Raw genomic sequence first — 21,911 nt, forward strand, 5'->3', positions numbered from 1 at the left:
ACAGTGACTATCATGCTAAAGTCAGGGAACAAAAAAGATGAAGGAGCTTGTAGCCATAAGGCCAATAAGTTGTCAGCTCATTGAAATGGAGGGTGATTGAGAAAGCTGTTCGTGCGTTGAACTGCTTGCTGAAGACCTAAGGCTGCAGGAAGGTGCAGCCACCAAGAACAGCTTCTCCAAGGAGCGAAGCCCAAGCTGAGACCTAAAACGTGATAGGGTTTAGCCAAGGAAAAAGGGCGAAAGAGTGAAGGGTACGATAGGGATTTCAAGAGCCACAGAGGCTTCTGGAAAACATACGTGCTTTACTTTGACGGAGTGTATGATTTAAAAAAGAGAGAGGTGGGAGATGACACCAGAGAGATAAGGGGCGGAGACGGGGTGGGGGGATATTAAGGAATTGGGGGCTTATCCTTAAGGCTTGACGGAACCATGACTAGATTTTAGGCATGTATTCATCCTTTGACGAACACTTGAGAACCACCCATGTGCTGGGCATCACTGTGAGTGCCGGGGACACAGACGTGAAGGACAGCACCTCCTCACGCTCATACGGCTCTCGTTCCACAGAGAAGGTGTGGACACAAGCTAATAGAAGTAGCTGTAGACAGATAACAGTTAGAGACAGTCAGTCAGTGGATGAGTCCTGGTAGAAGCAGCAGGTAGAGAGTCAGCTGAGGAAGAGGGTGTGATTTTATATGGGGAAGTCAGGCAAGGCCTCCCTGAGAAGGTGCCATTTTAGCAGAATCATTTGTGTTATGAATTCTTTACCCTTGCAGCTACCTGAGAAAAGAGAGAAGTTCTGGGCAGAGGGGGCGATAGGTGCAAAGGCCCCGAGGTAGGAGTGTGTCTGATGGGTTGAAAGGGTAGCAGGGAAGCTGGTGTGACTGGAGTGGAATGATCGGGGGGGATGAGGTCAGAGAGACAGTGGAGGGCCTGATCAGGCAGCACGTTTAGGCCTTTTGTTGCGGATGTAATAGGAAGATGCAAGGAAGCAGAGGGGTGGCACGAGGTGACGTACATTTGGGAAGGATCACTGACAGCACTGTGGAGGAGGGAAAGGGACAGGGCAGGAGTGAGGTGAGGGGAAATGAAGATGCTGTTGAATCAGTCTTACGCTGAGTTAAGGATGCCAGTCTGGAAAGGTCAAACACTGTATGGTTCCATGTATATGACGTCCTAGAAAAGCCAAAACTCTAGTGAGAAACAGCTGTGGTTACCTGGGGGAGGGTGTGAGCACAAAGGGATAGCAGTTTGGGGAGCGATGGAATTGGAGGTTACACAAATGTGTACTCGTGCAAAAATCCATATAGCTGGCTACCCCTCAAAAAGTCAATTTCACTGCACATTAATTTTTTTTGGGGGGGGGGTGGTTGTGCCGTGCGGCTTGTGGGATCTTAGTTCCCGCACCAGGGACTGAACCCGGGCCCTTGGCAGTGAGAACGCAGACACCTAACCACTGGACCGCCAGGGAGTTCCCCACTGCACATTAATTTTTAAATTAACATAAAAATATACTTAAAGCTGCTTCTATAGAATTGTGAGAAATGAGCATTGTAGGAAAAGCAGTTGGAGAAGATTCACTTTTCCCTATCCCCTGCCAGCTTCTCAGTGTTTTGGTGCTATCATCTGGGGTTTTTCCTAAATTATGGATTTTTTTCAATAATTAATTTAATTCCATTTAAAAATTTTAATGCCATAAAATACCCTGCCCTGACCCACAGAGTCCCTTCAGTGGCCTCGACCTCTCTCTCTGTCCCTACCACCCGGCTGAACACAGCCCCCCAAAATCTAAGTTTTCCAAACTTAGTGTCCCCATTTCAGTCACTATTATTCACTCTCCAGCTGGCTCCAAATTAGTTTATAAAGAAGTTACCAGTAACCTCCCTGTCACTAGTCCAGTGGACATACTGCAGTCTGTTTTACGTGACGTTGCAGTGACATTTGGAGGACATTTGTCCCCCTCTCCTTGAAGCACCCCTTCCCTTGGATTCCTCAACAGCACTGATTCTGGCCCTCCTGCCTTTCCTTTTTTTGCAGGCTTATGCTCTGTGGCTTTCGAATGTGAGTTCTTTTTTTTTTAAATTTTATTGACGTGGAGTTGATTTACCATGTTGTGTTAATTTTGCTGTTCAGAAAGTGACTCAGTTATACATATATGTACTTTTTTTTATATTCTTTTCCATTATGTTTTTTCACAGGATATTGAATATAGCTCCCTGTGCTCTACAGTAGGACCTTGTTGTTTATCCATCCCATATGTACTAGTTAGTTTGCAGCTGCTCATCCCAAACTCCCGTTCCTTCCCTCCCTCACCCCCTCCCCCTCAGTAACCACAAGTCTGTTCTCTATGGCTGTGAATCTGTTTCTGTTTCGTAGATAAGTTCAATCGTGTTGTATGTTAGATTCCCATAGAAGTGATATCATATGGTCATATGGTCTCTTTCTCTTTCGGACTTACTTCACTCACTGTGATAATCCCTAGGTCCATCCATGTTGCTGCAGATGGTGTTATTGCATTCTTTTTAATGGCTGAGTCATGTATATATACATACAGACCACATCTTCTTTAGACTGTGAGGGGTTCTTAACTGTCCCTCTCGGGTCCTCTCTCTGGTCCCTCTCTCTCAGCAAAACTATTCATACCGCTTGCTCCAGTTACTTCCTATATGCAGAGAGCTCACAGTTTGTATCCCAGGCTGGACAGTGCCTTTCCACTCCAGAGTTATACATCCTACTTGACGGTGTTGCCTTGTATATTCCTCAGACTTCGCACATGCTAAAGAGAATTTATCATCTTTCCTGTATTCTGATAATTTCCCGGGGTTTCTTATCTGAGTCATAACAGTCGAGATGCTCATCTCTGTTTTGAGAACCAGGAGACTGTAGCCCTCTTGATACGTGAGCTCCCGCACTTCCTTCCCCAGCACATCTCCAGGTCTTGTCAGTTTCACCTCCTGGATTTCTGTCCCATCTGTCTCATCACATGCAGTGTTTACACCACTGTTCCAGTCCAAGGGCCCTGAGGTGCCGTAAGTGCTTCACACCTATTTTGACCTGCATCCCTTAGTTCTTCATGCCACAGCCAAAGAAATCTTTTCAAAGAGCAAATCTGTTCCGGACACATCCCTGCTTCCAACTGTAAATGTCTCTGCATTGTTCTTGGACGACAGCAGAACTCCTCGACCTGGACTCCGAGTGTCCACAGCTCTTAGCCTCACCTCACACTGCTCTGCCTGGCTCCTTCCACTTCACCCGCACCGTCTGCACTCGCCTTCCACGGCTGCAGTAACAAAATCATACAGACCAGGAGGCGGAAACAAACTTATTCCTCACATTTCTAGAGGCTGGAAGTTCAAAGTCAAGGGGTCAGCAGGTCTGTTTCTCCTGAGGCCTCTCTCCTTGGCTTGCCGACGGCCGCCCTCTCGCTGTGTCCTCACGTGACCTCTCCTGTGTCTGCCCCTCCCTGATGTCTGTCTGTCTGTCTCTCTCTCTGTCTCTGTCTCTGTCTCTCTCTCTCTCTCTCGTCTTATGAGGACACCAGTTATACTGATGTGGCCCGCCCTATCCTACTGGCCTCATTTTAGCTTAATCACCTCTTTGAAGGCCCTGTGGCCAAATACAGTCACATGGATACGAGCCCACCTGTAGGACCACATTTAACTTTACCTCTTGAAAGGCTCTATCACCAAATAGGGTTCCATTCTGAGGTACTGGGGGTTGGGACTTCAACATAGGAAATTTGGGGGCAGGGGACACACAGTTCAATCCATAACATTGCCTTTCACTCAGTCCTTTGTCTGCCGCGGAGCCTTTGCACCTGCCGTTCCCTCCTCTCCTGACTCCCCCTTTGAATCACGGGAAGGGCCGCCATGTTACCCTCACTGCACGAGCGCATTATTGATGCCTGTCTCCCCCACTCGATGATAAGCCCTGTGAGCTCAGAGATTGGATCTCTTTTGGCTAATTATTGCTTCCCCGGTACATCCCACACTGACTGGCACAAAGTAGGTGCTTAGTAAAAATACATGGGGTAAGTGGGTAGTCACACCTCAACACTGCCTCTCTCCCCCGAACGCGCCACACCTTGATTTTCTGTCCTCTGTGTTTATGCAAACTTGGAAAATGGCTTTGCATTCAGTGTTTGTTGTACATCACAGATCTGTATTTTCTCCAGGGAAAACAAGTTATTCTCTATCGTGGTATTCTTTTAAGCTGTAGTTTTGCTGACATTAAGGATATATTAAAGTTGGGGGGGAAGAGAATTATTGCTGCTATATTGCCCCATAAGAGGATAAAGTGTATTAAAGTATCAACACTCCAATCTTTGCTTTTATTGAAGTCAGTTTTTCTTAGCCTTTAAACCAGTTTCTGTGTAGCATGTTTTCCTCAGTCTGCACAATAAGTTCTCTGCAATGTTGCTTTATTTTTAAAGAGTATTAGCATTTCAAAGGTCTAAGTCAAATTAAAGCAGTGCTTATGTTCCAGTGTTTGTGAACTGCTGGAAAGTGTATGCTGGAGGAAAGGTAAACCAGACACTGAGTTTGGGGGCAGAAACAACTGCTAAGAACTTCTTCTTTCAAGCATTACTTATTATCCTGGAAGTTCTTTCAACCCAAGGGCAGGTAGGGGCAAACTGGGGGAGTTTATTTTTTATTTTAATATTTACTTGTTTTGGCTGCCCCAGGTGTTAGTTGCAGCACGTGGGATCTTAGTTGCGGCATGCAAGCTCTGAGTTGTGGCACATGACCTCTGAGTTGCAGCACACGGGATCTAGTTCCCCGACCAGGGATGGAACCCAGGCCCCCTGCGTTGGGAGCACAGAGTCTTACTGGACCACCAGGGAAATCCCAGGGAGTTTACTTCAAAAGCATCATTTTCTTGTATACATTTAGTAAAAAATTAAATTTGAGAAAATTGACCCCAAATTTAATAGACGAGATTATAGCAATTATTTCTTTTATGAAAGGATGAAAGATCCTGTATATTGAAGATATAATTTGATAGGTAAAAATTTGCTTTATACATGAGATTTTAGAAAACTTTCATTGCATAAACAGAAGTATAGTTTGTTGCATTTGGAGTTGATTATGCTAATGTACCACTGTGTGACATGAAGAAAAAAACCTGAAAATTTTGTAGCTTTAAGTACATACTCAGGTTTTTGGAGTGGTACAGGACTTCTTTGCCTGTATGGATGGCTTTATATGGGCTCATAAAACTTCTAACATTTTTTTTTAGTTGTAATATTGGTCAAGCATCATAATTTAAAATATCTACGTTAGCTATGCACATAAATTACATTGTAGTCTTAGAAGCAAAATATTATTTAAATTAAAATAGTAAAGGGGGGCTTCCCTGGTGGAGCAGTGGTTGAGAGTCCGCCTGCCGATGCAGGGGACACGGGTTCGTGCCCCGGTCTGGGAAGATCCCACATGCCGTGGAGTGGCTGGGCCCGTGAGCCATGGCCGCTGAGCCTGTGCGTCCAGAGCCTGTGCTCCACAGCGGGAGAAGCCACAACAGTGAGAGGCCCACGTACTGCAAAAAAAAAAAAAAAAAAAAAAAAAAAATAGTAAAGGGCCTGGTAATACAGTTATTTGCCAATTCCACATCCAAACTTTTAAAACTAGTAAACTCAGATACTTACTGCTTTATGAAATAATTCACCTCAGTTTCTTTAATCTGCCCAACTTTATATTGTCTGCAAATTGTGGCTTGGTTTTACCCCAAGCAATTTTCCAGGGACAAATCAATTTAGGAAACTATGCTACATCTTTGCACCCGTTTGTACATAACTGTGCAGCTGTGGGATCTATTTGTGTCACACGATAGCAAAAACTATGTACCGAAAGTGGGAAAATATCAGCAAATAAGAGAGTAAAGGAAGTGAAGCTAGATTTAGCCATGCACATGGCAACAGTTGTAACTGACAGATAACACACAGGGAGCAGGGAAGGCATTTACTTTGTATATTAGCAACTAGGTGGTCAGATAATAATGTTTACAACTTGGTAAATGTTTTTAGTCCAGTTGAGGAGTCAGCGGAGATAATTTGTTAAGATAATTTGTTAAGTCTGTCTCTTTCACCTTGTCCTGATGGAACTGTTCTGTCTCTAAACTGTGGTGATGGATACAGGAACCTACACATGACAAAACTGCATAGAGCTCAGTACACATACACACACACACACACACACACACACACACAGATGGGCACATAAAACTGGGGAAATCTGAGTAAGATGGGTGGATTGTATTAATATCCTGGTTGTGATATCGCACTACCGTTTTGCAGGATGTTCCCATTGAGGAAAACTGGGTAAAGGGCACAGGGTTCTCTGTTATTTCTTACAACTGCTTGTGAACCTACAGTTATCTCAACAGAAGCGTCGACTAAAGGAAAGGTCATCACTTACGTTGGTAGCACCAGGGACTGTGGAACGGGGATGACACACCAGAGAGAGCACCCTTATTTGGTTCTCAGGTGTGGTCTCCAAATCAACAGCATCAGCGTCATGGGGGCATTAGTGAAGACTGAACATTCTCAGGCCCCATCCAAACCTATAAAATCAGGAACTCTGGAGGTGGGACCCTACAGTCTCTGGTTTAACAAGGCTGCCTGGTGATTCTACCATATGCCAGCGTTTGAGAACTACCGATATTGTTCAAGCCCTTCACTGTTTAGTGAAGGATCTGAGAGCCATAGGAAGTGAAGGGATCTGTGTGGTGTGGGTAAGGCACCTACTAACGAATAAAGCTAAGGCTAGACCCTGGGTGTCCTGACTACCAGTCCGGGATTTTGTCCATTGAGCAGTGTCGTGATGCTAATTGCATCTCTGACTTCTCTGAGGAAGAGAAAAAAAATAATTTATGGAGAATGAAGGGCGGATGATAGACTCTACAACTAGCCTTGCGAATTGATGCGGAATGTACAGGACTATTGATCTTTTGAATCTCATTTCTTCCCTCCTTGAGACCTATCCATTACCAGCGTAGCTATGTCTGTCTTAATAAATTAGCACTTTTTGTTCCACAAGATTGCTCCAATGGCCCAGCTATAGCAATATTTCTACCCAAAGGCAGTTCTTCATCTAAATATATTTTGGCAGTCAAATTCATTATTCATGTTTTTGAAGATTTATTTAATGAATTTTTTTCTACAACAGCAGCTTCTACCTAATACGTATATATTCAATTAAAAAGGCAAAAAATGTTACATTATATATATATATTAAATGATTATATTTTTTCTTTGCCTTTTTAACTCATTCTTTCAACACAGTTTTTTTTTTTTTTTTTTTTTTTCGGTACGCAGGCCTCTCACTGTTGTGGCCTCTCCCGTGGCGGAGCACAGGCTCCGGATGCGCAGGCTCAGCGGCCATGGCTCACGGGCCCAGCTGCTCCACGGCATGTGGGATCTTCCCGGACCGGGGCACGAACCCGTGTCCCCTTCATCGGCAGGTGGACTCTCAACCACTGCGCCACCAGGGAAGCTCTCAACACAGTTTTTGAGTGCCAAGCATGTACCAAGCACTGTACTGAGGGAAGGAATGGAAGTAATTATGTACTGTTGCCAGTTTTCTATCAGTTCACTGCCTGTTGGAAAAGTTTTCAATCATATCATCAAAATACAATGCAATAAATGTTCACAGAGGTAGGCACAAAGCAATACTTGACCTTTGTGAAGTGTTTACTATGGGCCACAGGCACCACAATAAATGCTTTGCATGTTGATTCACTTAGTCCTCATTTCCATTTTCCGAAAAAAGAACACTTAGGGACTCCAAGAAACGAAGCCTGTTACCCAAGGATCACACACTCTATGAAGTGAGGAAGCCACTTTGGTGCCGGGGACTGGGTGCCCAGAGGCAGACCTCCCTGGGCCTGCGGAAAGGAAAAGAAGCTTAGAGAGGGCTTTACAGATTTCGTTTTTTAGGATAAGTAAGGAACTTGTCAAAACTAGAATTCTGTGCTTAGTGATTATGAAATGGCGTTGGAATTACCATTACATCACTGGTAACAGAGCCATAGCAAGTCTTATTCTCGACTGCTTGGATGTCGTCCAACGCTAGCTACAAATTGTAACAACTGCCTCTGTTTTTACAGTATTGTTCAGTTATAGAAATGTCTTTCCAGACGAACGCACTTCCCTTCTTTCTCATCTTCCAGAAAACATGATGATTGTTTGAGTTCTGAGGGGTTTTTTTAATTGAAGTACTGTTAACAATGTTGTGTTAATTTCTGCTGTACAGCAAAGTGACTGAGTTATACATATATGTACTTCTTTATATTCTTTTCCATTACAGTTTATCACAGGATATTGAATACGGTTCCCTGTGCTATACGGGAGGACCTTGTTGTTGATCCATCCTATATACACTAGTTTGCCTCTGCTCATCCCAAACTCCCAGTCCATCCCTCCCTCACCCCCCTCCCCCTTGGCAACCGCAAGTCTGTTCTGTGAGTCCATTTGTTTCCTAGAAAAGTTCATTTGTGTCATATTTTAGATCCCACATGTAAGTGATATCATATGTATTTGTCTTTCCCTTTCCGACTCATTTCACTTAGTTGATCATCTCTAGGTCCATCCATGTTGCTGCAATGGCATTATTTCCTTCTTTTTTATGGCTGAGTAGTACTCCATTGTATATATATACCACATCTTTAGCCATTCATCTCTTGATGGGCATTTAGGTTGTTTTCATGTCTTGGCTATTGTGAGTAGTGCTGCTATGAACATAGAGGTGCATGTCTCTTTTTGAATTATAGTTCTGTCTGTGTATATGCCCAGGAGTTGGATTGCAGGATCATATGGCAACTCTATTTTTAGCTTTCTGAGGAACCTCCGTACTGTTTTCCATAGTATCAGCACCAGTTTTAATTCAATGGCTGTTAAGTGATTGGGATTTGGACAGGTCAATAAAGCTTTTTGGTTTCAGAAATGAACATCAGCTGTCTTTGACATTTCTTTTTTGAAATAAATTCTAAGCATAATGTACTTTGTCAAAAAAAACCCACTAGTACGGATAGATACATTTCTTTTTGAAGCATCATTTTTAGTTGGAAGTTAAAAGTATTTTCTTCAGAATTTATTGGTCATCTTTAAGGTTTACTTACTAATATGTTGCACTGGGATTCTGAAAAAAATCTCCTTTAAATTTTTAAATGAATATCTCATTTCCCCCCTTAATTTAAAAAGTGTTAAGATATTTGTGTATGTAAGAATACTAGAAGATATATATGTATATACATATATACATGATACATATATTAAGCAATTGACATGTTGATAGAAGTAATTTTTGTATACATAATAGTGGATTATTTTATCTGTTACTCAGATTTTATGCAATGAACAAGTATTACATTTATAATCTTTTTTTTTCATAGTACTCAAACTGCTAAGAAAAATGAAGCTTTTTTAAGGTGTGGCACTCTGTGTGATTAACTATTATTTAACTGAGTACATGGATGAAAATCTTTGTGATCAAATTTTTTTTTGAGACATACCTGACATATACCATTAGATTAGTTTCAGGTATACAACATGACTTGACCCATGTATATATTGTGTTATGATCACAAGAAGTCTAGTTACAAGTTTATGTACAAACAGTTACGAGTTTTTTTCTTGTGAGAACTCCTCCTAAGATCCACTCTCTTAGCAACTTTCAAATACACAGTATTAGTAACGATAGTCACCATGCTGTGCGTCACATCCGTGGGACTTATTTGTGCTTTTGACCACCCTCACCCACCCCCCACTGCCCACCTCTGGCTACCCCCAACCTGTCCTTTTCACCTATGCTTTTTTTTTTTTTTCTTTTCCAATTCCACATTTCAGTCAAGATTCTATCACTGGATCACATGGTAGTTCTCTTTTTAATTTTTGGAGGAACCTCCCTATCATTTTCCATAGTGACGGCACCAGTTCACATTCCCACCAACAGTGCAGGAGGGTTCCCTTTTCTCCACATTATCACCACAGCACTTGTTACATTATCCTTTTGATAGCCATCCTAACAGGTGTCAGGTGATATCTCATTGGGGTTTTGATTTGCATGTCTCTGATGGTTAGTGATGTGGAGCGCCTTTTCATATACCTGTCAGCCATCTGTATGTCGTCTTTGGAAAAATGTCTATTCAGGTCTTCTTCCCATTCGTTAATTGGACTGTTTGGTTTTTTGCTATTAAGCTGTAAGAGTTCTTTATATATTTTGGAAATTAACTCATTCTGTACAAGCGTATCTCATTTTATTGTGCTTTTCACTTTATTGCACTTTGCAGATGTTTTTTTCTACAAATTGAAGGTTTGTGGCAACCCTGCCTTGAGCAGGTCTATTGGCACCATTTTTCTAACATTGCTCTCTTTGTGTCTTCGTGTTACATTCTGGTTATTCTCGCAATATTTCAAACTTTTTCATTATATTTGCTATGGTGATCTGTGATCAGTGATCTTCATTACTGCTATGACTCTCTGAAGGGTCAGATGATGGTTAGCATTTTTTAGCAATCAAGTATTTTTAAATTAAGGTATGTACATTGATTTTATAAGGCATAATGCTTTTGCACACTTAACAGACTACAGTTTTGTGTAAACATAACTTTTACATGCACTGGGAAACCAAAAAGTTCATGTGACTTGCTTTATTGTGGTAGTATGAAACCAAACCTGCAATATCTCTGATGTATGCCTGTATATGATTTGCAAATATTCTCTCCCATTTGGCAGGCTGCCTTTTCATTTTGTTGATGGTTTCCTTTGCTGTGCAGAAGCTTTTTAGTTTGATGTAGTCTCACTTGTTTACTCTGGGTTTTCTTGTTTGCTTTTGGTATCAAATCCAAAAAAGCATTGCCAAGATGAATGTCAAGGAGCTTACCACCTTTGTTTTTTTCTAGGAGTTTTATGGTTTGGGGATATACATTTAAGCCTTTAATCCATTTTGAGCTGATTTTTGTGTGTGGTGTAAGACAGTGGTCCAGTTTCACTCTTTTGCACATGGCTGTCGTTTTCACCCAGCACAGTTTATTGAAGAGACCGTCCTTTTCCCCACTGTATATTCTTGGCTCGTTTGTCATAAATGGGCCATATATGCATGGGTTTACTTCTGGGCTCTTCTAGTCTGTTCCACTGATCTATGGATCTGTTTTTACGCCAGTACCGTACTATTTTATTATAGTTTTGTGATATAGTTTGAAGTCAGGAAGCATGACTCCTCCAGCTTTCTTCTTCTTTCTCAAGATTGCTTTGGCTGTTTGGGGTCTTTTGTGATGCCATACAAATTTTAGGATTGTTCTGCATCTGTGAAAAATGCCATTAGATCTTTGATAGGGATTGCAATAAATCTGTAGATCACTTGGGTAGTATCGACATTTTGACATTAATTCTTCCAATCCATGAGCGTGGAATACCTATTTATTTGTGTCTTCAGTTTCTTTCATCGGTGTCTTACAGTTTTCAGAGTACAGGTCTTTCACCTCCTTGGTTTTATTTACTCCTAGATATTCTTTTTGATGCAATTGTAAATGACATTTTCTTACTTCCTCTTTCTGATAGTTCATTATTAGTGTATAGGAATGCAACAGATTTTTGTAAGCTAATTTTGTATCCTGCAACTTTACTGAATTCGTTTATTAGTTCTAACAGTCTTTTGGTGGAGTCTTTAAGAGTTTTCTATATACTATCATGCCATCTACAAACAGTGAGAGTTTTACTTCCTTTCCAATTTATATGCCTTTTATTTGTTTCTTGCCAAATTGCTCTGGCTAGGACTTTCAATACTATGTTGAAAGAAGTGGTGAGAGTGGGCATCCCTGTATCGTTCCTGATCTTAGAGGAAAAGCTTTCAGCATTTCCATTGAGTGTGGTGGTGGCCGTAGACTAATCCAATTTCTTACTGCTTACAATAAATATTAACTTAGATCGGAACTTGACTGTTGGGAATCAGTGGCTGTGAGAACATTTATAGGGCACAAAGAAGCAAGGTTATATTGGAATAAAATTTTAAGGAGCATGAGAAAAGAGAGCAAATAAGAGTGTCAGTCATGTTTTAGAACACTATTATGAAAGAAATGATCAGAAGGCCACTTTTATTTCTAAAACTGTTGTTGAAGGAAATTCCAATATATATGAAGTAAAGAATGTTATAGGAAACCTCAGGTACTCATCACCTAGTTTCAACTATCATCTATTCATGGCCAATCTTGTTTCATTTCCAGTCTTCCCCCTGCCTTCCTCTCCTGTCTCTGAATTATTTTGAAGCTAATCCCAGACATCATATGATGTTATCTGTAAATGTTTCAGTATGTATTTCTAAACATTGAAGACTCTTTATTTAAACCATACGCCATTATCGACCGACCTTAACAGTACATCCCTAATATCAGGTTGCCACTCAGCCATGTATCATTTCCCAACTGTCATGTATTATACATATACACACATATTTTATATATATAAGCATTATATATATTCACGTATATGCATTATATTCACTTTATGCATTATAAATATATAAATTACTGTTTGACTCAGGATCCAAATAAAGTCCATACATTGTGAATGTTTCCTAGGTCCTTAAATCTCTTAATCTAGTTTTCCATATATCTTTTTTATTTCCTTGTAATGTTCTGAAGAAACTGGGTCACTTATTCTGCAGGGTTTTCAGAGAGTGAATTTTGCTAACTGCATTACACTGGCATAGTTTATATATAATTGTTCCCTGTATTTCTTATAAACTGATAGATCCAGAAGCTTAACGGGATTTTTTTTTCTTTTAGCAAAACTATGTCATGGGTGGTAATGTGACCAAATATTATTTTAAAACCAGTATCTCAAGTGGTTTGGGCGCTGATTTTAAAGACACCCAGGTTAAATGAAAGGACTCTAGTCATAATATATTGTGAGGCAGACAATAGTGACTTGCCTTTTCTGGAATAAAGTACTGGTTAAAATTATCTCCAGGAATCTTCTGCATGGATGCAAATGCATAAGAGGAATTAAATGATATTCTGTAGGTCTAGGGATCTCATGGAATTGGCCCTTCATGACTGCGGTGGGCACTGTAAAATACATATTATGCTTTATAGACCTATGATGTCTAGTAAGATAGTTTCTGGCTATTTAACTCTTATTTAAATTTCAAAAATTTATTCATTCATTCACATGTGCTACATTTCAGGTGCTCCACAGGCATATGAGGGTTGTGGCTACCATACTGGACAGCAATGGTACAGAAATGGAGAAGCAGATGAAATGAATGAAATTTCTTTGGCATTCAAGTAGATTTTTGGATGTTTAAAGCTGCCTCTAATATATAACCGCCCTTTTAAAGCATGAATGTTACAGGGCTGTTCTTTTGTTGGTGGGAAACATGAGAAGTGTGTTTTTGGACAAGTTTGTTGTAGACACTTAAAATCTCTCCTGTTTTCTGTTGTAGTTCAGTTGGTAACAAGCATCTCTAGACTCTATCAATCATCTCCAGAAGGCGTTCCAATAGGTGGCATATAAACGCAGATAAGCCTGTGCAGTGACGGGAAGGCTGGTGATGGGTGCTAGGTGGTCAGAAACAAACACAGGGAAGACCTCTCTTCAAGTTTCTATCTCACAACATTTTAATGAAATGACTTCATGGAGTGAAGTTTTATAGCACCAAAAATACGTCAGCACAGAAAGCCAGAAACGTTGACTCTCATAGACATCGTGTTAGATGTCTGGTTGAGAGAGGAATTCCCTAAATGCTAGAGGTATTGTGAAGGAACGGCTCTCTCCAAAGGGTACCTGTTACCAGCTCTCTTACCTGTAGACAGCATCCTCACCTACCTAAGTACCGTTTTACTCTGTCTGAATCTGGTCTAAAAATGCTGTATGTCAAGTAATCAAACTCTGCTTAACCTTTTACAGCGGAAGTTCAGAGTGAAATTGAAAGGATTTTTGAACTTGCAAGAACATTGCAACTGGTGGTCCTCGATGCAGATACTATTAATCATCCAGCCCAACTTAGTAAAACCTCTCTGGCCCCTATTATAGTGTATGTCAAGATTTCTTCTCCTAAGGTAAGTAGGGTTGTTCCTGTTTGCTCTGTAATGGAACTTTACTAAAATGTGTATTTATAGTCTGCTTTCCAATTATAAACGGGCTGTGTCTTTATCACAAAGGGTCTGAAGAGAGGTGGTAGCCGAGAATTGTTAAGATTCATATAAGCTAGCATGATGATGAGTTTCATGGCTTAGGAGAGTGATTCCCAAAGTGTGGTCTATGGATTCCTGGTGGGGGAGGTTCTGAAACACTTTTTAGAGGGTCCATGAGGTCAGAACCATTTCCATGATTATTATCTAAGCATTATCTAATATTCAGACATCCTCCCCCTTTTTCATTGGTTTGAACTTTGCACCAATGGTGCAGAAGCAGTGCTGGGTGATGTCTAGGCAGGAATCAAGACCACAGTAGCAATAGCAGCTGTGGCATTCTCCCTCCCCATGCACTCCCAGGTTAAAAAAACAAAACAAAACAAACAACCCAGTTTCACTTACGAATGTCCTGATGAAGTAGTAAAAATGCTTAAATTTTGACTCTTCAGTACAAACCTTTTTAATATTCTATGTAACGAAATGGGAAGTACACTTCAAGTTCTTTAGCTACGTACTCGAAGTCCGTTATCTTGAGGGCAGGTACCGGTGTGATTCTTCAAGTCATAAACCAAAGGAGCCACTCTCATCCTGGAATACCATTTTTATTGGAAAGAACAACTGACATGTCCTTCAAATTTCAGGACAGATCAATGGAATTTAATGTAACAGAGTAAGAAAAGTTCATTGATAGGGGTTTAGCTTTCACATGAGAGCTAGTCTTTAAAAAGCCACCACTTGTTTACTGTAGTATCAAAGAAAGATATCCACAGTTATCTGAAAAGGCTACTAAAATACTCCTTTTCTGAATTACGCATCTATAGGGGACTGGATTTTCTTTCCCTGTTTCAAACAATATACCTGTGGCAGATTAAATGTAGAAGCAGGGAACATCAGCTATCTTCTGTGGAGCAAGGCGTTAGAGAAACCTGCAAATAATTTAGCCATTTTTATCAGAATGCATGACATGTTAACATATAAGAGGTTACTGGTCATTCTTAAATGAATTTTTCAGTTTTAATTTCTAATATGTAACTATTACAGTTCACATAAAAAGCTCTTGGGAGTTCTCCACAGTTTTTAAAAACACATCATGAGAGAAAGTTTGAGAACTGCTAGCCTTGAAAAAAGACAAGACTCAGAAAAATCTCCACGCTGGTGATTTTTGAAGCTTGTGACCGAGATTTAATATTAACGTGTTAATTTTGCTGATCATCTTGAAGATTGTTTTCTAGCTCAACCTATTTGTAAACCATTAGTGCTGTATGCAAAAGACGGACACCGGAGAAAGGAATGAATAATGAACCTTGTTGTTTACCTGACTGCAGATAGCCCCGTTTAAGAATCTCGTCTTTTACAGGTTTTACAAAGGTTAATAAAATCTCGAGGGAAATCTCAAGCTAAACACCTCAATGTTCAGATGGTAGCAGCAGATAAGCTGGCTCAGTGCCCTCCGGTAAGTCTCTCTATGCAGTATAATCCACTTGAAGGCTTCAGACACGCATTCTATTAACAAAAACCAGACGGACAGGTAAACATCTGTCCAGGGAGAGAACCCTGCCCATTAACAGTGGGTTTCCTCCCAAAGACGGGAACGGTCTACCTCTTACCACGAGCACTTGTCTAGGTCATGGTCGTGGCTTACGAACAGCTACGGTGTGTTCCGGGGTGACATCGCTTTGTTAATCTAACACCTCAGTGGTATCTTTAATGAAACACAATCGCTGTTTCAAAACTTTGGTTGAAAAGATGGCTCTGTTTGGGGTTGGTTTATTATTCACTTCTAGTCAGGGAGCAAGTTGCTGGCTCTTCATCACCGTCTAAGAAATTGATCTGAGACCATTTCTAAAGCACTCAGTAACCAGATTCTGACACCTGAACACATTCCTACCTCGAATCCCTTGCTTTGCATACCACGCTTTGGGACTGTATGCTTCCAGCTTTTGTTCTGGCTTTTTTTAAAATGAAGGTATATCAGAAGCCTTAAGAACTGTGATCAGATCCACTTATAATTAATATTTGTAAGAACTCTGAACTACTTTGAAGTCTGAACCACATCCAGTCATTAGTGGCTTCGGCTTCCTCACGTCCTCACCTTGCCTCAGTCATTTCCAAGGTTCAGCTTTTCATAGTCTCCGTCAAAAACAGGCTTCTTCCTGTACTGTTTGTTTGGCTTATATTCTCATTTTCTTTCGTAGGTCTCGCCCCTAACGTAGGATCAATTCCTTTTTTCACTATGGGCAACTTTTCTCTGGTGCCCCTAACAACTGTTATCACACCTGTTCACTTCCTGGTCACTCACACAGTGAAGCGGCCATGTTCTCCACAGCGATCTGAGGCCACAGCAGACAGTCAGCCCATGCGAGGAGAGAGGAGCCCGTTGCCACGGCAGGGACGCAGCGCACAGCCCTCGGGCACCCTCCATGCTCCTGGCGTGCAGGAGGCCTGGGGGCAGTGCAGCCGAGGCGCCCGGGGCTCCCCGGCCGCCATAAGCACACCGTCTGCACTGTCTGCCCCTGCAGGAGCTGTTCGATGTGATTCTGGACGAGAACCAGCTCGAGGACGCCTGCGAGCACCTCGCCGACTACCTGGAGGCCTACTGGAAGGCCACCCACCCGCCCAGCAGCAGTGTCCCCAACCCCCTCCTCAGCCGTACCTTGGCCACCTCGACCCTGCCCGTCAGCCCTGCTCTGGCCCCCAGCTCACAGGTGAGCAGCGCTCGTGCCACTGGGGTCCAGGGCTCCGGGGCGGTGCTCGTTCCAGTCGGGCAGCCCTGTCCAGAATGAGATGGAACACCAAGTCCCTTAAGTGTCTCCAGCGTGAGCTGTGCACCTGTAAGAGGAGTGTAAACAGCATCCCGTGAAGTACCGTAAGTCCCCCATATACAAACAAGTTCCGTTCCGAGAAGGCGTTCATAAGTCCAGCACAGTTAGCCTAGGCTACCCACCAACACAATTGGCTATATAGTACTGTACCGTGACAGGTTTATCATACTTTGCACACAAACAATACAGAAGAAACAAACAAAAGGTAAAACATTTTTAACCTTACAGTACAGTCCCTTGAAAAGGACAGTTGTACCCACTAGGTCACCACTGCTTTTATGCTCGCTTCTGACCATCCTGGGCTTGAAATAAAGATGTACTACCGTACTCTATACGGTAAAGAACACAGAAGCACAACCACTTGTAGAGGATGCACACACATGACAATGTACACCAGACAAATGATCTAACTTACGTGATTCGACATGCGAAGCTATGTTTGCATCTTTGAAAGTTCACAACCTGAAGGTCCGTATGTAGGGGACTTACTGTATATAAAGCGTAAAATCCGCTCTCCCTATATTCTGTTAGGGCCAGGATAAAGGAACTTTCTATGTGGCCAGCAGCACAGACTGTGGACTCAGACTACCTGGGTTCAATTCCCTCTCCTCTCCACCCCTTCCCAGGGGTTTAACCTTGGATAAAATCCTTACCTGCCCTTTGCCTCAGGAATACTAATGACCATACCTCGTGGGGCTGTCATGTGACTTTTCTCATGAGATTGGCTTACAGGTTTGTTGTATTTAATCCGTCAATATATGTGACTGTCTCATAACACTGCTGGTCTCATATTAAATGCCATTTAAGCATTTGACATTTTATCATTTTTTTCCCTTAAAGCCAACATCCTAAGAATTTTTAATCTTCCCACCTGTATTTGAGCAGAGGTGGTTAAGTGTCCACCCATGTGTAGACAGATCTCAGGGACCTGTATCTATATTTGAAGCACAAGAGAACATATAAAAGAATGCCCTCCCTCCTTCATTCATTCATTTTAAAAAAATTTGTAAAGTTACTCTGTGCTGTTCTAGGCGCTTACAAATAACAGAAAGTCCAATACAATATAAATGCTACTGGATGTTATCGAACAAATTAAGCAACCGAGCTAGGTCAGATTTCATTTCAGCACTTTAGAGACTTTGAAAAGGGACTAGACTTGTATGGACTTGCCTTTGTGACAGTTCCCCAGACCCGGACCTTGGCTGAGGCCTGTGTTTGCTCCTTTGCCTCCAGGCTTCTCAAGGGGATCCGAGGACCGATCGCGCGGCTGCCGCCCGTTCTGCTTCCCAAGCTGAAGAAGAACCCTGCCCAGACCCAGTCAAGAAACCCCAGCACCACAGCCATCGCAGCGGGGCCAGCCGAGGCCTCTCCAGGCAGGAGACCTTGGATTCAGAAACCCAGGAGAGTCGCGACTCCGCATATGCGGAGCCCAAGGAAGATGATTCCCACGAACACACGGACCACTGTGGCCCGCACCGAGATCACAGCCAGAGAGAGGAACCCCCCGGGGGTGGGGAGCGCAGACACAGGGAGTCTCGGCACCGCTCCCGGGACCCGGATCGAGAGCAGGACCACAACGAGGGCGACAAACAGTGGAGCCGCCACAAATCCAAGGATCGCTACTGTGACAGGGAGGGGGAAGGGGTGTCCAGGAGACGGCATGAGGCTGGGGACTGGAACAGGGAGGTTTACATCCGCCAGTGACTTTGACCCTTTTGTGTCGTTGGTTTTCTTATTTTTAAGTAAGTCTTGTATACCACCACCCTCCAACTCAATCTTGGGGGGGTCTACATTGCAATCATATGTGATCTGTCTTGTATATTTTGTACTGCTGTTGCTTAGATAGCAACAGCATGAAATAGAGTATTAATATACTTTTTATTTTCCTTTTGTAAGTAAGTGCTATATAAATTCGCCTGGAAAGGCTGCAGTCCTCTGGTTGTCTACTGCACTTTGAAAACTGTCTAGGATCGCTGCCACTTGAACAATATCATCTGTTGCCATCCAGGTGGCATCAGGATTTTAAGAAGCATAGCTGACGTTTTCGAAATGTGGTTGATGCATCCAGCGGGCCAGAATCAATCGGCCCAGATAAAAAGTGGAATTTCTTGATTCTCCCGAGTTTAGTATGTAGGCACCTGATTGATTTGCATATTCATCCATGGACCACTGTTTCTTGCTTGTACCTCTGGCTGACTGACTAAATTTGGGGACAGACTGTCTTGCCTTACACAAAGGGGATCAAAGTCAGAATCTATTTTCTATGTACTAGTATTGTGTACTGTATAGACAGTTTGTAAATGTTATTTCTGCAAACACCTTCTTATGATAATTATATACATTATAATATATATATATAATATATATATATATATATATATATATCAGTCAGTTTGATCACACTATTTCAGAGTCTTAATGCCAAGCCAGCAGATTTGCTTTCTGAATTACAGGGACTAGAAATGCCCACCTTCAGGAAATTTGTAATAACGTCGTCTAGACACCTATTCCCGTTCTAGTAGAGAGTCTGTACATACTGTAAATACGTGTGACTGCCTGACTTGAAAAGGTTTGATTTCTGAATGTTCCACCATCCCTGTACGTTAATCATTGTGACCATAAGTTCTGGGAAATATAACCAAACTCCAAGGGTTGCTCCGCTCCATGCCGTTCACACTGATTGAGTGTGACAGCCACGTCCTCTGTAGCCAGTGTCTCAGGTCACGGCACTGGAGTCTGGGAGCCGCGTGCGCACGAGCCAGTGACGGACGTGCACGCTGGCGGCAGCGGCCAGCCCGGGGCCGAGGCGTCCACCCGCCTGACTCCGCGGCTCGCTGTGCCGCTGTGGCCCGCCGAGCCGTCAGGGGCCAGGAGGGCGCTCGCCACCAGAGGGGATGCCCTGGAGAGCTGCCCCCCGCTGGCTCCTGGAGAGGGGCCGCATGGGCCACTGTGACGAGTGTTTCACTGGAAATGTCCGACGACCTCTCGCCTGAGGGAGAAGCGTTTACACAGATGCTCCCGACTCCCCCCCGTCTCCTCACCTCACCTCGCCCGCCGTGTTCCCCCCGCTCCGACACTGTCACTGTCCGTCACAACCTCGAAGTGCTTCTTATAACCAAAGCTTCTGCTCTTCGCAAGAAATCAGGGCAAAAGGAGGTGACTTGAAGTGAAGAAGACGTTGAGGTGTTCCTGCGTCGGACACCTGCTCTGAGGGGAAGCCAGAAGGTGCTGTGGCCCTGCGCCAGGGACACCACCAAACGCGGCCCACGAGGTGGTGGTCACGCTGAGCCTGAAACCTTCCCTGTCTCTCCTAAGTGTCCGTCTGTCCAGTTAAGACTGGACAGGTAAGACAGACAGTATTAGGCGTGCAAGTACCTGGCACTTGAAGTCTGTCCCTGGAAAACGCCTGTCTTGATTGCCTACCTTCAGACTTGGACATTAAAAATTATTATTTTTGTTAAATAAGTTAAGCTATTTTTTGTTTTGCTTCTTTGATTATTCCAGGTTCTTGCCAAATATTCTTGGACCTTTATAAGTACAACTGTTTCACATCTAACTCCTTATTCCTCTCCCCCAAAGAAAACTCAGAGTTGTAAAAATGAGTTAACATATATAGTGTTTTATCAGCTAATATAGGAACCATTTCCCTCAATCTCTATTAGCTTTGTACTGTTGACATACCTTTATTTATTGAATATAAAAACAGTAGTCATAATATATAAATTTTTGATGTAAAATATTCACATCATTGGGAAACCGTATTCCAACTAAAGTTACTTTTCTAAAATACTTCCAGTCAGCTGTCCATCACGGTACCACATCGATGATCGCCAGCCCCGACCCTTCCTATACAAAGTTTCATCCCAGTTCATGGCTTTGGAATATGTAAATTCTTGAAGTATAACTGGTATGTATCTTCTTTGCTGCTACCATTAATCCCTTTCAAAGAATCATGCTAACGGATTCCATTTTTTAAATTTTGACCTGGACTCTTTGTTTCTCACTTTACTGTGAAACACACTAGTCCAAATCAGAGTGTTCCGTAAAATCTCTATTGCAGGATTTGACAAAAGAGCACCCTTATGTGAAAACTGTAGAGCGGGCATATGTGTAAATGGTGTGTACTAAATATGTAATTGAAGAAATAATCCCAAGGACAATGGGATATTCACTGACTTGTGGAATGTAAAATTCTAGTCTTTTCACACAGCAAAGGTTTAATCTTAACCGATTCAGTTGTAGAATCGTGATTGTTGTAGTTAACCTAGAAAATGCTGGAAAAGTTTTGAATAGTTCTGTCTTTTTTGTCACACCCATTTCGGCCTTTCCTCTGCTCTTTCTCTACTGCTCATTTAAGTTACTGTTACAAAAAGGTGCTGCTAAATGTAGGATGTCTTAGTTATTCTGTACTTTGGGACAATGCCACATTTTAACATGGTCTGCTCTGCATTCATGTTAAACCTTCACTGTCAGCTACACTGAACTGTTCAACAAGCCTGGTTTAAAGTCATTCATTCATATCAAACAAATAAAGAGCTGGCTTCTGCACTGTCTACTATTAGTTGTATTAAGTGCCATTTTAGGAACGATTCTTACAGCTGAAAGTATGTTAAATACTCACCTGCACGTCCCGTGTGTGGCGCATCATCCTGGGGGGTGCTGCTGTCTCTGAGGGGTTGTGGTCATCTCCCCGTGACATCTGAAAAGTGACAGCTTCCGGCAGGTCAAAGGCCTCTGAAGGCCTGAGCACGGCAAAGCCAACTTTCCCCCACCTTCATCCTATATGTTCTGCAATTCTTGCCTCCGATTTTGAACTGTACTTCTCCTTTCTAAAATAAATTTGTCATCAGAATGGATCTTCAATTCCTCGCCCTTTGCTCAGTGACACAATGCTGCTAGTCCTGGATAATCTTACTAACACGTCAAGAGTCACGCTGTTGGAGAAAACAGGCAATCAGAGGG

General features: G+C 42.4%; 1 protein-coding gene across 6 annotated transcripts in view; it reads left to right on the forward strand.

The window, feature by feature from the left end:
• The window catches only part of CACNB2 (calcium voltage-gated channel auxiliary subunit beta 2), a 411,830-nt gene extending 393,104 nt beyond the window's left edge, over positions 1 to 18,726 (forward strand). For all 6 annotated transcript variants that reach the window (XM_060095498.1, XM_060095500.1, XM_060095499.1 and 3 more), the window contains 4 exons: positions 13,901 to 14,052; positions 15,485 to 15,580; positions 16,647 to 16,832; positions 18,183 to 18,726. In XM_060095498.1, the coding sequence (XP_059951481.1) occupies positions 13,901 to 14,052; positions 15,485 to 15,580; positions 16,647 to 16,832; positions 18,183 to 18,653 (905 nt within the window). In that variant the 3' untranslated portion in view covers positions 18,654 to 18,726. The remainder of the gene's footprint in view (positions 1 to 13,900; positions 14,053 to 15,484; positions 15,581 to 16,646; positions 16,833 to 18,182) is intronic.
• The last annotated feature ends 3,185 nt before the right edge of the window (positions 18,727 to 21,911 follow it).

The sequence above is a fragment of the Mesoplodon densirostris genome, chromosome 4 (genome assembly GCF_025265405.1).
Source record: "Mesoplodon densirostris isolate mMesDen1 chromosome 4, mMesDen1 primary haplotype, whole genome shotgun sequence".
Taxonomy (NCBI): Eukaryota; Metazoa; Chordata; class Mammalia; order Artiodactyla; family Ziphiidae; genus Mesoplodon; species Mesoplodon densirostris.